The sequence below is a fragment of the Phaseolus vulgaris genome, chromosome 10 (genome assembly GCF_000499845.2).
Source record: "Phaseolus vulgaris cultivar G19833 chromosome 10, P. vulgaris v2.0, whole genome shotgun sequence".
Classification (NCBI taxonomy): Eukaryota; Viridiplantae; Streptophyta; class Magnoliopsida; order Fabales; family Fabaceae; genus Phaseolus; species Phaseolus vulgaris.
In genome coordinates this window covers 5,990,738-6,003,574 of record NC_023750.2, presented here as the reverse complement: position 1 = coordinate 6,003,574, position 12,837 = coordinate 5,990,738, and the positions used below count along the sequence as shown (strand labels likewise).

The 12,837-nt window shown below is 26.0% G+C and overlaps 1 protein-coding gene across 1 annotated transcript; it reads right to left on the bottom strand.

Annotated features, from left to right (window-relative positions):
• Positions 1 to 1,034: 1,034 nt before the first annotated feature.
• On the bottom strand, positions 1,035 to 12,627 carry LOC137819047 (very-long-chain aldehyde decarbonylase CER1-like). The gene is made up of 9 exons (XM_068622769.1): positions 12,224 to 12,627; positions 10,431 to 10,654; positions 6,864 to 7,096; positions 5,892 to 6,111; positions 4,630 to 5,005; positions 3,529 to 3,837; positions 2,763 to 2,858; positions 1,966 to 2,139; positions 1,035 to 1,421 (listed from the first exon to the last, which is right to left on the bottom strand). The coding sequence occupies exons 1-9, from the start codon at positions 12,281 to 12,283 to the stop codon at positions 1,245 to 1,247; spliced, it is 1,869 nt and encodes a 622-aa protein (XP_068478870.1). The 5' UTR covers positions 12,284 to 12,627; the 3' UTR covers positions 1,035 to 1,244.
• Between the last annotated feature and the right edge of the window lie 210 nt (positions 12,628 to 12,837).

Below are 12,837 nucleotides of genomic sequence, written 5' to 3'. Positions count from 1 at the left end.
TATAACAATTTTTTGTGGAAAAGAAAAGGTATGATCTGGTATTGTATTTACTTTATGTACAATTCTGGTGGATTTTACTACCCTTACCAGTTTGACTTAGCCCTGGAAAGAAGCCGAGAATGTTTGTTGTAAATGTTTTTATGCAGGGAGAGATGGAAAGCCAAACTGGATCCACGAGAAGAAAGAATGAAGAATCAGAAGTCCATATGTGCCATTGCAGCTAAATGCTAGGAAGGCGACATCAATCAAGCAGCGACATAGCGAATTAAGCAGAGGGGAAGAGAGTTAGGGCGAACAACAACCAATTTATTGAGACAACAACCATTATATAGGTGCAGGGGTTGTGGCTACGTAGGGAATGATTGATAAGGAAGTCTTGGAAAAATGAAGATGAAGGAAGAAATAAGCATATGCTGACAGGTTTGAGCTAATTGGAATGTATGTAAAATAAATTGTGGTTAGTAGTGGTAAATCTGGTTTTATGCGGAATGTTGAATAATTCTGCAGAATGAACAATATAGTTATGGGTTGGTTTAGGATCCTGATATGCTTGTGTAATTCTTAGGAAGTCTGAGTCTTTTTTTTTCTTTTTTTTATCTATGATTCATATTGATTTTTTTTTGTCAAATAGGATGTAGGGTTCTTTTGAGATGTATAGGGGTTGGAACACTCCTGAAGTGTCCCCTTTAATTCATTTATTTTTTCTAATAAAAAAAACTAGCTAAAAAATTATTTCATTAATGTTAAGTGAAACATATTATAAAAAAAGATTATATTAAAAATATAGTCTAAAAAAGACTGTTAATTAATTACTTGAATCTTTGGAATGTATCCTAATAAAAGAAAACTTTAAGATAAGAAACGTGTTTTATTTATTTATTTTATAGTTGTATCAATAAGAAATCTCTTATTAGATATACATTATTTAAGTTATTACATATTAGTTAATTTAAGAAAAGAATATGGGTTTTTTCATCTTATTTGAATTCAATGTTTGGAGATTTGTGCTTTTCATGGACATTTCTTTAGTAATATAGGGTAAAACCTCTTTTGTTTTTGTATGCAAAGTATATAATATTTATAATATATCATGTGTTACACTTTAATTTGCTTGTCCAAAGTGTAATAAGACTCAACATCCTTATTTAACATAGGGATATTCATAGATAGGATTATCACCCACCAAAGAACTATAACATAGGACCAAAATACATTGATAATATTTCTCTTGGTCTTTATTAATATTAAGCTAACTCTTTGACTTGTATAGGAATTGGTTTGAATCCATGTTGAAGAGTTGAATCCCAAACTTTGTCAATGTTATTCATTGTGTGGCCACACTCATGTTCATTCCATCCTTCAAGAGAGTGAACTATCCCAGCTATGCGCCAAGCACTCATTACCCTTCTTGGCAACCAATCCTACAATTAAAATATGATACATGAAGTTTTATAATAATCTAAGATGTGAAAAAATTTTAATTCAATCTTTCTTCATAGTGAAACATTATAATAAAAATTAGAAAAAAAAATAATTAGTTACTATATTTATTAAATTAAAAATTATTTTAGACGCTAAAAAATTATCGGTATCTAAAGTAGTTACTATTATTAATACAAATTTATAAAATAGTTTTTAAATTAATATCTAACAATTAACTATTAAGATTTTAACTACTAATTACTTTATATTCTAAATTAGTCTCTATTAGTGTGTTAAAGACTAATTTAGAATCTAAAATATTAGTAGTTAAACCTAAGTAGCTAATTTAGATAAAATTTAAAAATTATTTTATAAATTTTTATTAATAATAGAAACCCTTTAGATAAACATAATTTTTTAGTATCTAAAATAATATATAATTTAGTCAATATAATAATTTTTTTTTAAAATGTTGTTTCTATTTAATAATTTTTTATAGTAAAAATAAATCAATTGAAGAAAAAGAAGATAATTAGGACTAACCTCACAAGAATGGATATTTTCAAGAGAAGGAGGAGCTAACATTGCTGGTGTGCAATGGTAGAAGCAATCCTTGCGATATTTCTTTGGTGGAAATTGTGTGTATGGAATAAATAATGTTCCTTTGGGTGCCTTTAGTTGTTCTTCTTCACTCACTTCATCTCCTACTAACCAAACCTATCAAAACCAAAAATGAAGATGAAAAAAAGGAACTTTTTGTTTGTAATTATTAACAAAATGGGGTCAAATATTAAGAAATATGTTTTATGTATTTTTTGTGTAAGCTGATTATGTATATTACACTCATCTTTTGATATTTTAATATTGTACTTCCTATGGTGATTTTTTTTTTAACTTTCATATATAAATAAATTATCAGTTCCAAAAAAAAATGTCTGAGAAATACTTTTAATTTCAATTCTACCAAAGGAAACAAATTATTATTCTCGTATCATTTTCTAAAAATATTAAACATTTATTATGCCAAGTCTTATAAAAAAAATTCTATGATTTGAACAAAACAAGGAAAGATAAAAAAAAACATTCGTGAGGGACTCATCGATCATTTTCAACTCTTCATAACAGAGGAAGCAGATGAAGATAATTTCCACCCATATTGTTCAATTTGTTTAAATAGAATTTAATATAATTTTACACCTTTTTCCTTTTATCTCTTTCCTCTCTTATTAAATGCAAGAAAGAAAAACAAGGTAAGAAATTATGAAGCAAAATTCCATATCAAAATGAAGCAAAATATAGAGTAAAAGTGAATCAAAGAAAATTGTTTCATGTAATTTTACCGTCTGTGTGCTAGTTTTGGAAAAGGTCAAATTAGTTTCAGAGCTCTTGAATGACTTTTTGAGCCTCACATAATCATCTTCATACAATGTAGCAACCTGAAATATAATAGAAGAGTTAAAGTAATGCCATTTTAGATGGATATCTAGTGAGAAAATAGTTCTAAAATAAAGATAAAATATATATTTTTAGTCTTTATAAAATTTTTGAAGTTGTTCTTGTATAATATTTTAAAAAACCTGTTTTATTTTTCTAATTTAAAATAATTTTTTTTTCTTCAAATGATTTAGACAACATTTATAAGAGGGTTGAAAATTGCCTTTCAATAGCTTTCTGTTTCACATGCAACATTTTGTGACGATGGAATAGGGTGATATGATGATATGGAATAGGGTTATATGGGTTGAAGTAATTCTAGTATTTTTAATTTATTATTTATTTATTAAAAAAAGATGAAAATTGATTTAAATGTATAGTATATACTATATGAGTTAGGGTAACTTTAATATTCTTAATTTATGATTTATTTTTTATTAAAAAATATGAAATTTGATTTAAATGAATAATATATATTATATGGATTGGAGTAACTCTAGTATTCTTAATTTATTATTTATTTTTTATTAAAAATGATAAAAATTGATTTAAATGTATAGTAAAAAGTTGTGCTTTTCAGATTTAAAAGAACAAAAAAATAGAAAAAAAATTGAATTTAAAATATTTGAGAAGAAATAAAAGCATTTTGGAGGCATTTAAAGAAAAACTGACCTGAACATTTTGTTGAGAGAGTGTGAAGGCAAGGCCATAAGCAACCTTAGTGAGTTTTCCCCTAAGCAAAACTTGAGTTGTTCCTTTGGGAATGGTGTTAAGAAGAAGGGCAATTACAAGACTGCTTCCATCTACAATCTTAACTTTCAACTTTGGATGTCTACTAACATATAATCCTCCATAGATGTTAAGCTCTTCTCCTTGATTTCTTAGCCCTAAGCTCAACACTTTTATTCCTTTTCTCTCTGCATCAAGTATTGCTTTTTCTATCATTGTGTTGATTCCCACTTTTTGTGATTTCAACAAGTACTGCAAAAAAATTATATCAATTTTATTTTCACCATGCATTCCAAGATCAGTAATAAACAAATTATCACATGCAATAATACTAAAAGCTTTAGTGAAATCATTCATCCTTAATCATACAAAATAAAATATTTAACACCTCAACAATTACTAATTGTATGTACAAGAAAACAACTCATTTATTGAAACATGTAGGCTTGGATAACGGAGGTAATATTTTTAATAGAATTGAAGTATCCCTTATATTTTTATTTAATTTTTTTTTATAAAAAAATTCAAAATATTGATATTTTTTAATATACTTAATATGTGACAGTATATATATATTTCTAAAATTTTGACATGATGACATGATTGTCTGGAAGGTCTTGTATTAATACATGGTTATCTTAGTTTTTTATATATGAGTTGAATTATCCTTAAAGTGATTCATATATATATTGTTTCTTTCTTATTGATAAAAAAAACACACTTCTATAAATATTTTCTAAATTTCTTATGACATAACGTCCCACTAAATCTTTGGCCATGCATGATGTTTTCTTTTTTCTTTCTCTAATTCGTCTATGTATCCAATTTAGGGTTTATGGTTTTCATGCTTAAAATCTCTTGAATAAATTGTTGTACTTTAAATCTCTGGAATAAATTGTTGTTTTATAGATGTATGGTTGACTAAAAAAAAATTATATTCCTTTAATTTTGAACTCTGAAGTGTCTCTTTAATTTATTTCATTCTTCGTTGATAAAAGAAAATACATGTAGCAAATAAAGAGAATGAGAATATAGAAAACTTACTTGGAGACTGTACTTGGGAATTGCCCAAGTTTGCAGCTTGAGTTTGTCAAAACGATTTGCCTCCACAATGAATGTTGTGCCATAGATCCATGTGAGGATCATGGACCAAGCTGTGAAAGGCCACATCAAACTCAGGTACCATTTTGATGTGTAAGGCTTGGAAGCCAAGTAAGCAAATCCAAGCCTGAGATGATAGATTGATTGAGGAGTTGTGAGATGTGTAAGGTGCACAACATCTGGGATTTCTTCTTCTCGTTTTAATGCAGATTCCTGCAATGTATCAGAAGCCTTATCTGTGGTGCCATAGATGTAGTCATAAAATGGCATAAACAACGAGTAGTTTGTTCTGAACTGGGTATGGTGCAAAGAATGAAACCTGCAAAAATATCACAAAACTCATTTCTTTCTTACTAATTGCTTCTCCATAACAGAAATAATGCTAGTAGTATGTTATGTATTTGTTCTCTAATACACTCTTATAATTTACAAAACTATATATAACTGTGCTTTACAAGTTTATGTAAGTCTTGCTTTTTAATATAATTGATCAATGTCATATAACGTTTTCATAAATTTAATAAACTTCAGTTAATAACAAAAAATGCTGAGAATCATATGAATGAAAACACAACTAACAAAAACTTTAGGTTTCTTTTTTTAAATATTGATATTGTTGAAGAAAATAAAAGAGACTAAATCTATCTACCTGTTGTTTGAAGTTTAAGGTCCAAGTTCATTCACATGAAAGAATAAAAATATGGATTATATTTTATACAAATGTTAATTATAAAAACATATTTTTTACTATTTTTATATACATAATTATTCATATTAAATAAAAATAATATGCACATTTTTTTTTATAAATAAATACATATAACATGTAAATAATTTTTTTTATCAACAAAATAAATAAATAAATAAATATGAATTAATTAAGGAGTTCATTTATATGAACGAGTAATATCTATGAACGACGCAAATATTTAATTTTTGGTAAGAAATGATTTATGATTGAATACTATTTATCTATATTTTCATAATATTATTTATCAATAAAAAATTATTTTAAATATGAAAAAAAATTTAACATTTAAAATAATATTAATTTAGTTAAAATAATAATTAACTATTTTTTATTTTTAAAATTAATTTTTATTTAATAACTTTTTTAATAATAAAAGTATTAGACAATACTTTTTATTATTATTATTATTATTATTGATGAAAAAAATGGTAAATAACATTAAAAAAAAACTTACGATGAGGTGTAGATGAGATATTTGAGAGGAGGAAAGATGGCAAAGAGCCACTTTGGAACCACCTCAAAGTTGGAGTGACCCATATTATTCATGAAGTCAATGTAAGTGACATACACCACCATGGTTCCCACAGAAGCTGTGTTTGTGAATACTAGGGTTAACATGGGTATTGAAAACAGAAGAAAATATGATATGTGTTCTGCAAATGGATGAATCACAGCTGCATCAACACAATATGGAGTTAGCCAAATAATTATATACATATATTAACAACAACATATACAAAAGTCCTGTTAAAAAAGAATTAACCCTAAGTCATATAAAACAAATCAAATCATGTAATATCAAAGATTTTACTGTCGTATTCGGATTTATACGTGTCTTAGAACATGCATATGAAGTATAAAAAAACAACATGTCCAATCTTAGACAATGATATTCACAATGTTCTTGTATTAAAAAACCACACAGTTTGGTTTGTTGACATTTTTTGTCATTCATATGCAAGACTCAAGATGGCAACCACTACTGAATTTTAATTAATAACACATCTCACATCTGATGGAGATGAAGTTGATGTTTTGTAATATCTATTGATCTCATAAATCTTATTTTCTCACATTAATTAATAATATTTTTTTTCTTTCAAGTTTCTAATAAGAAATTCCATTCTTAAATTCCTTGAACATGGACGAGTTAACATGACCTACTAAAGTTCTTATGTGGGTGGTTACATTATCCATAAATGTCAAACTATAAAGTGAACCTATAACTATTTGACACTTGTTCCATTGAAACACTTGCTTTGTGGTCCTTCATCCTAAACACGATATGAACAATGCAGTCTGTGTGTTCTGTGACAACACAGACAGCACTGACATGTGGCAATAAATTGCTGAGTGCAAGCCAGAAATGGTGGTTGGAAAGCATTGAATTTTGCAAGCAGAGCAATTAATGAGAGGAATGACTCACAAGTTATAGGTTCTGTGACAATGGAAGAATGGTGGTGAGAATGGTATCTGGAATAGAGAAAATGGTGGTGAAGTGCTCTGTGTAACCAATAGTAGAGAAACTCCACAGGTCCTGCATGAATCAGCATTGCCATAACCAGTCCTTCAGTTCTCCACAATGGAAGATGAGATGCACCAGGTAATGTGTAGCAGGCCAAGTAGTATAGTAACCCATTGAACAGTATTTGATCATCCCTGAAACAAGGTTCAAATGAACAATCACATCAATATCTTAAATTAACCTTATATATAATAAGTTATATCAAAATGTAAAATAATGTAATAATTTGTTAGAGATAACAATATGTCAAAATATATAATATTACAAGTGGATTGGAAGTATTTCAATAAAAAAAATATAAAATAGAAATGAATTTTAGAAACTAAAAATAATTAGTTGTTATAGTGATTAAATTAGAAATTATTTTAGGAACTAAATAAATTTTTGATTTTTAAATTAGTTTCTATTATTATTAAATAATTTCTAAATTAGTATATTAACAACTAAAGTTTTTACTACCAAATTTGAAATATAAATAATTAATATAGTTAAAACTTTGATCGTTAATTAGATAATTATTTATAAATTATTTAATAATAATAAAAACTAATTTAAAATCAATTTTTCTTTTAGTTTTTAGAATCGTCTAAATTATTATTGTAACTAATTATTTTAATCCTAAAAATTAATTTCTATTTGATGATTTTCTTGTAGTGTTTAATTTGTTATGTTTATATTTGGATTATAGAATAATAGATTAAATAAATTTTAAGTATGATATATTTTAAATTTTTACTCTAATACTATATTATAAAATAAATTTTTAAATTTAAATCAATTTTATAAAATAAAATTTGTATTATTAATATATTGTAAAATATTTCTATTTATAATTAATATAGGATTTTTAAGAATTAAATAAATTAATTATTTTATAAAATTAAGTTAAATTACTCTAATATAGTATCAAATTAATCTAGAACATATAGAGTGGATGGGATTATGATAATTATGTTTCATTATTTTGAGCACGTATTTTCTAATACTTTTATGTGTGCTGCATGGACACGTGTTTCCTAAGGAAAAGTATCTTTTGACCAGAGAAAAAAATCTATGAAAAGGTGTGACACGTGTCATGAATAGAAAAGAAGAAAGTGAAAGATACAAAGAAGTACTGGTACGAGTGATTGTGAAGGAAGAGAACTGTGAGAAAATTAGGTTGTTCTTTAAATGATATATTTGAGAATTATGTTTTACGAAGAAAAGGATGAAGTTTCCATTAATAAATAAATAAATTATTTATCTCATTCAATACTATTTTTAAATTATAGAAATAAATTATATAGACTAGCAAAAATGTGGTGCTTTAACATTTGTTATCCATAAGTATATCTATTTTAAATTTAAAATAAAAAAATTGTCTCCTTTCCTTTATTTCAATAAAAATAACACCCTCACATAACAAAATCCACAAATATTATATATATATATATATATATATATATATATATATTAGTGTTGAAAAAATATGTATACATATAAATAAATAAGTATATGGAGTGTTGAATATTTCTGTTAGTATGTATACAGTTAGCCTCTCCAATGATTCATATTTATTTTATTTTATAAAAAAAAAAAAAAAAAAACTTTGATGATTTTTTTTGGAAGCACAGCATATGTGGTCTCTATTAAGACCTTTGATTTGGTTTTTAATGTACTATGAGAATCTCTTTTACTCTTTAGTAACAAAATTCCTGTGTTTCAAAAGGTAAAATCTCATGAATAATATCATTGCTTTCAATTATTCGGATGAAACTTTATGAATCTAAATAAAAAATAATGTGTCGGAAATTTAAATTTGATAAAAGAAAATGAGATTACTCAAAGTAATTTATGTTTGACTATTTCTTTGTTGAGAAGTATGGTTTAATAAACTCTAACTTGTTTGAAATATACTAATCAAAAGTGTAAATACTAAAAAGATATGAAATGTTGTTTTCTATACTAAGTCTTTCATGGAATCATATAAAATATCTTATATTTGTGTACATGGTTTTTTTATGTAAGAGTTGTGGTTAGTTTTTTTTTTGGATATATCTGAGAATTGGCAATGGGAGAGTGGTATCTATATGAATCAGGAACAAATGATTTCATTCTTTTTTATACAGGTTTTGACATATCTTAAATATCCAATTTATTTAATTCATTTTTTATTTATAAAAAATGAAATTTGTAATGGATTATTGATATTATTTATTTGTTTTTGAAATAATTAATATCTTTTTGTTTGATTAAGCACATGAACAAAGTAAAATGCATTATTGAAAATAATCAGTATATGAATAACACATTAAAATAATAATATTACATATTATGTGCCAAAGCATGAAGGCATAAGGGGGAAAAGAACTTAAATATGTTAGACATTTTTTAACAGTAAAAGATTAACCACCTTCCTAACATAACCACTATTATGCTTTCATTTATCTGCAGATTATCCCAAACATATCACTATAGGTTTAAATTGTTTATCTTTCAGTTTCTTTTTAGGATGATGGATATATCGAAATAAACTGTTAATTTTACTTTTTATTTATATGGGTTGAGTATTTTTAATTTATTGATTTTTTTTAATTAATTTTTTTGAGTCACCATATCTAAAATATGAATTAAGAAAGAGGGACCATGCTAAATTCAGAAGTTGGAAAATTATGAATGCTGAAATTAGGAGTTTGGTAAAATAGGAAGTAGGACTTTAATATTTAGACCTAGTGGTTCATAAAGCAAGTTATATATCTGTTGCTTCTCATCCAAACCAATTATTTTAAATTTTTTTTTAAATTATACGACAGAATTTTGTTAATTTATTTATTTACAAACTAACTTTTATTTATCAAAAAATTAAAAATGTTTGAGGTCTTGAAAGCTTATTCAAACATATCCTAGATAAATTCACTTACAAAACTTCTGGACAATTTGGTTTTTTTTTCTTTAATCCACAAAGAAACAGATATTATACATAAGAAGTATTAGGATACTCCAAATTCCTTTACAAGGATTTTTTCGTACCCTCCAAAGTACTTGTATATGAAATGTATTTTCTTACCTCATTTTTTTTTATGAACCTTACTCTAAATTCTCTTTCTCTATCAAAATCCTAACTCTCAAAAAGTACCTATATCTCTATGTATAAAGAAGATAGAGGCTTCAATAGAAATAAAAGCTAATGGATAAATCAATAGATATTTAAAGCGTTTGATTTACAAATGCATCCATTTTACCAATAGTCGCTTCTATAAATCAAAACACTTTATTTACAAATGCGACTTTATCAATATCCGCATTTGTAAATCAACATAATTTTAAAAATACCGTATTTTTTACGAATAAGTGTAAGCGTAAAATCACACTAAATCAGTCTTTTCTTTATGTGAAAACATGTAAAAGCCATGTATGAATAATGCACTTAACCATGCACCAAAAATAGGGATAAAAATGGGGATAAGGGTGTGGAAGAATGAAACTAACCATTCTCTTTCTCTATCAACTTGATCAAATTCAAGTCCTTTATCAACAATTCTACCATTTCCTTTGGCTGTTCTATAACGAGAGAGAGTGATCCATATCTGATTATGAACCATACGCCAAAGCAAAAGTGGTAATATCAGAAAAGTTCCCACATCCCTTTCATTCTTATCCTTCACCAACATAGAATAGGTGCTGTGAATCACCCATGGAGCTAGCACCACATACTGCAAAAGTAATGCCAAATTATAAAATGCAATTACATCATCATAATCTCAATGTAAAGTATTAAAGGATAGATACAGAGTTACAAAATGATTCTAATATTAATTGGGAATTTTTTTCAATTATTCTTAAAAAACTACTGATAATTAAAAAAGACTCTCAATTAATATTAGGATAAAACATTGTGTTTATTTTTTATATTTAGTGATAAAGAATGTATTTACATTTATGTAGTGTTTATTTTTTTTTATAGACTCCTAAAGATCTAAAGTAGTTTATGATTTATAAAAATTTATGGTGGTAGTTATTGAAAAGCAAACTCATGGGGTTTGAAAAAAGTGTATATAAATTAAAAATAACTCACTGATTTTGTGGATTAAGTCCAACATTTAAAATTCTTAAAGTAAGCTTTTATTATAAACAACTGTCTAAAATGCATTATTGATGTTGATTGTTAATAATTGGACGTGGCAAGATAACTAATGCACCTTAATGAAGGGTATATATTAAATCCCTTTCCTTTTTTGGCAATAAATTTTGCAAGTAAAAGTGTCACAATAGTAACTAACTAGATTGATACTCATTACTAATTGTATTGAATATGATTAAATATAAGAAAAGTGAGGTTAAAAAAAGGTTAGGAGAACATAAAACCAAACTCAGAAACATCCACTGATTTTCACTTTGTAAGAAAAATAAATAATTTCTCCATACAATAAAATCAATTTACATGAACTAATTTGTCAAAGTCATTTTCTATTAAATTTCTAACATTTAATTTGGAATTTATATATATGTATTAACAATGCTCATAAAAATTTCCATAAACCGTACCTAAATCTTAGAAGAGAAAATCAATTTATAAAGAAATCAATCAATAAAATATAATGAATGAATTCCCATGAAAAAAGAGTATCTCTGCACATAAAGTACATTGAGAGACAAGTTATCTCCCAGTTAGTTAAGGAATCCAACAATGATTATCTTTACAAAATACATGTTTTTTGTTTTTTTTATCAGCAACAAAATACATGTAATGTTTTGAAGTTCATATTTTATACTTAGTTTATATTAAACAGTTCAACCACCTAAATCTATATATCTTCAACTAAAGTACAATTATATTCAACTTTAACAAATTAATGTATTTATTCTTTAGTGATAAGAAAACAAATTATTACTGATAAAAAATAAACCGTAAACACATTCTAAGTTAAACATTGGCTGGGTTTTCTTGGTTTTCCTAAAAAATAATAGTAACCATTCTAATTAGGGTACGTGAAACCAAACCAAAACCATTTCATGCATGTATTATTCTTTATAGAAACAATGATACAGACATATACAATTTTTTTATAAAAAAATAATGAATAAAACTGAAAGAAACATTTTGAAAAATGTTCCGACATATACACAAAAAGAGGGCTAAATGACTCTAATAAAAAAACCAGTTCAAACCAACCATGATACAGAAAGAGCAATGTAACTTGTTAAGGAAAAAGTTGTGTGTGTTGTTTATAGAACTATATAGAGATTAGAAGTAACAAGACAATGGGAATAATGTGTCAAACCTTAAAGCTTCCGAGAGGTTTCCATGGCCAATCCGTGAGAATTCCAGGTCTTGAAGCCATGATTTGTTCCAAGAACAAAATCTATGTTGTTTGAACAAAAGTGTGGTTTTGTTAGAATCAAACACAAGTGTTTCTGTGTTTTGAAGCATTGTGAGTGACTTTATTTATAGACCTAACTCACTTTCCCTTTGGAACATTTGATGCATTAATTACCAAAGAAAATGGAAGTCACAACTTCCCATCACAGGGAAAGCAGAACCAATTAATGTTACGTTTTCAAATAAAAATCCTCTCACCATTTTCCCAAGTTTTTGTCAAAATAGTTTTTTTTTTTCTATTTTCATACATAACATTATTTAGATGTCACCTTCATTGATACCAGGTAGATAAATGAATTTATTCTTGGGTGTTAATTTTGTTTTGGTGAAATTATAAATAATCTGATCAGTTTTTTTTTTTTTTTAATTTTATACTCTTTTGTGTAAAAAAAAAAGAGTTCACTCTTTCTAATACGATTGAAATCTCTTATATATTTCAATTAATTTATTTAGTTTTTATCGATAAAAAACAACTCTTATGTGTAAAAAAGAGACTTTACTTTTAATACTTTTAAA

Coding starts and splice junctions, on each gene's coding strand:
- LOC137819047 (XM_068622769.1), bottom strand. CDS start 12,283: ATGGCTTCAAGACCTGGAATTCTCACGGATTGGCCATGGAAACCTCTC. Junction 3,838..4,629: donor TTCCCAAGTACAGTCTCCAA/GTAAGTTTTCTA, acceptor ATTTTTTTGCAG/TACTTGTTGAAATCACAAAA. Junction 2,859..3,528: donor TCTCTCAACAAAATGTTCAG/GTCAGTTTTTCT, acceptor ATTATATTTCAG/GTTGCTACATTGTATGAAGA.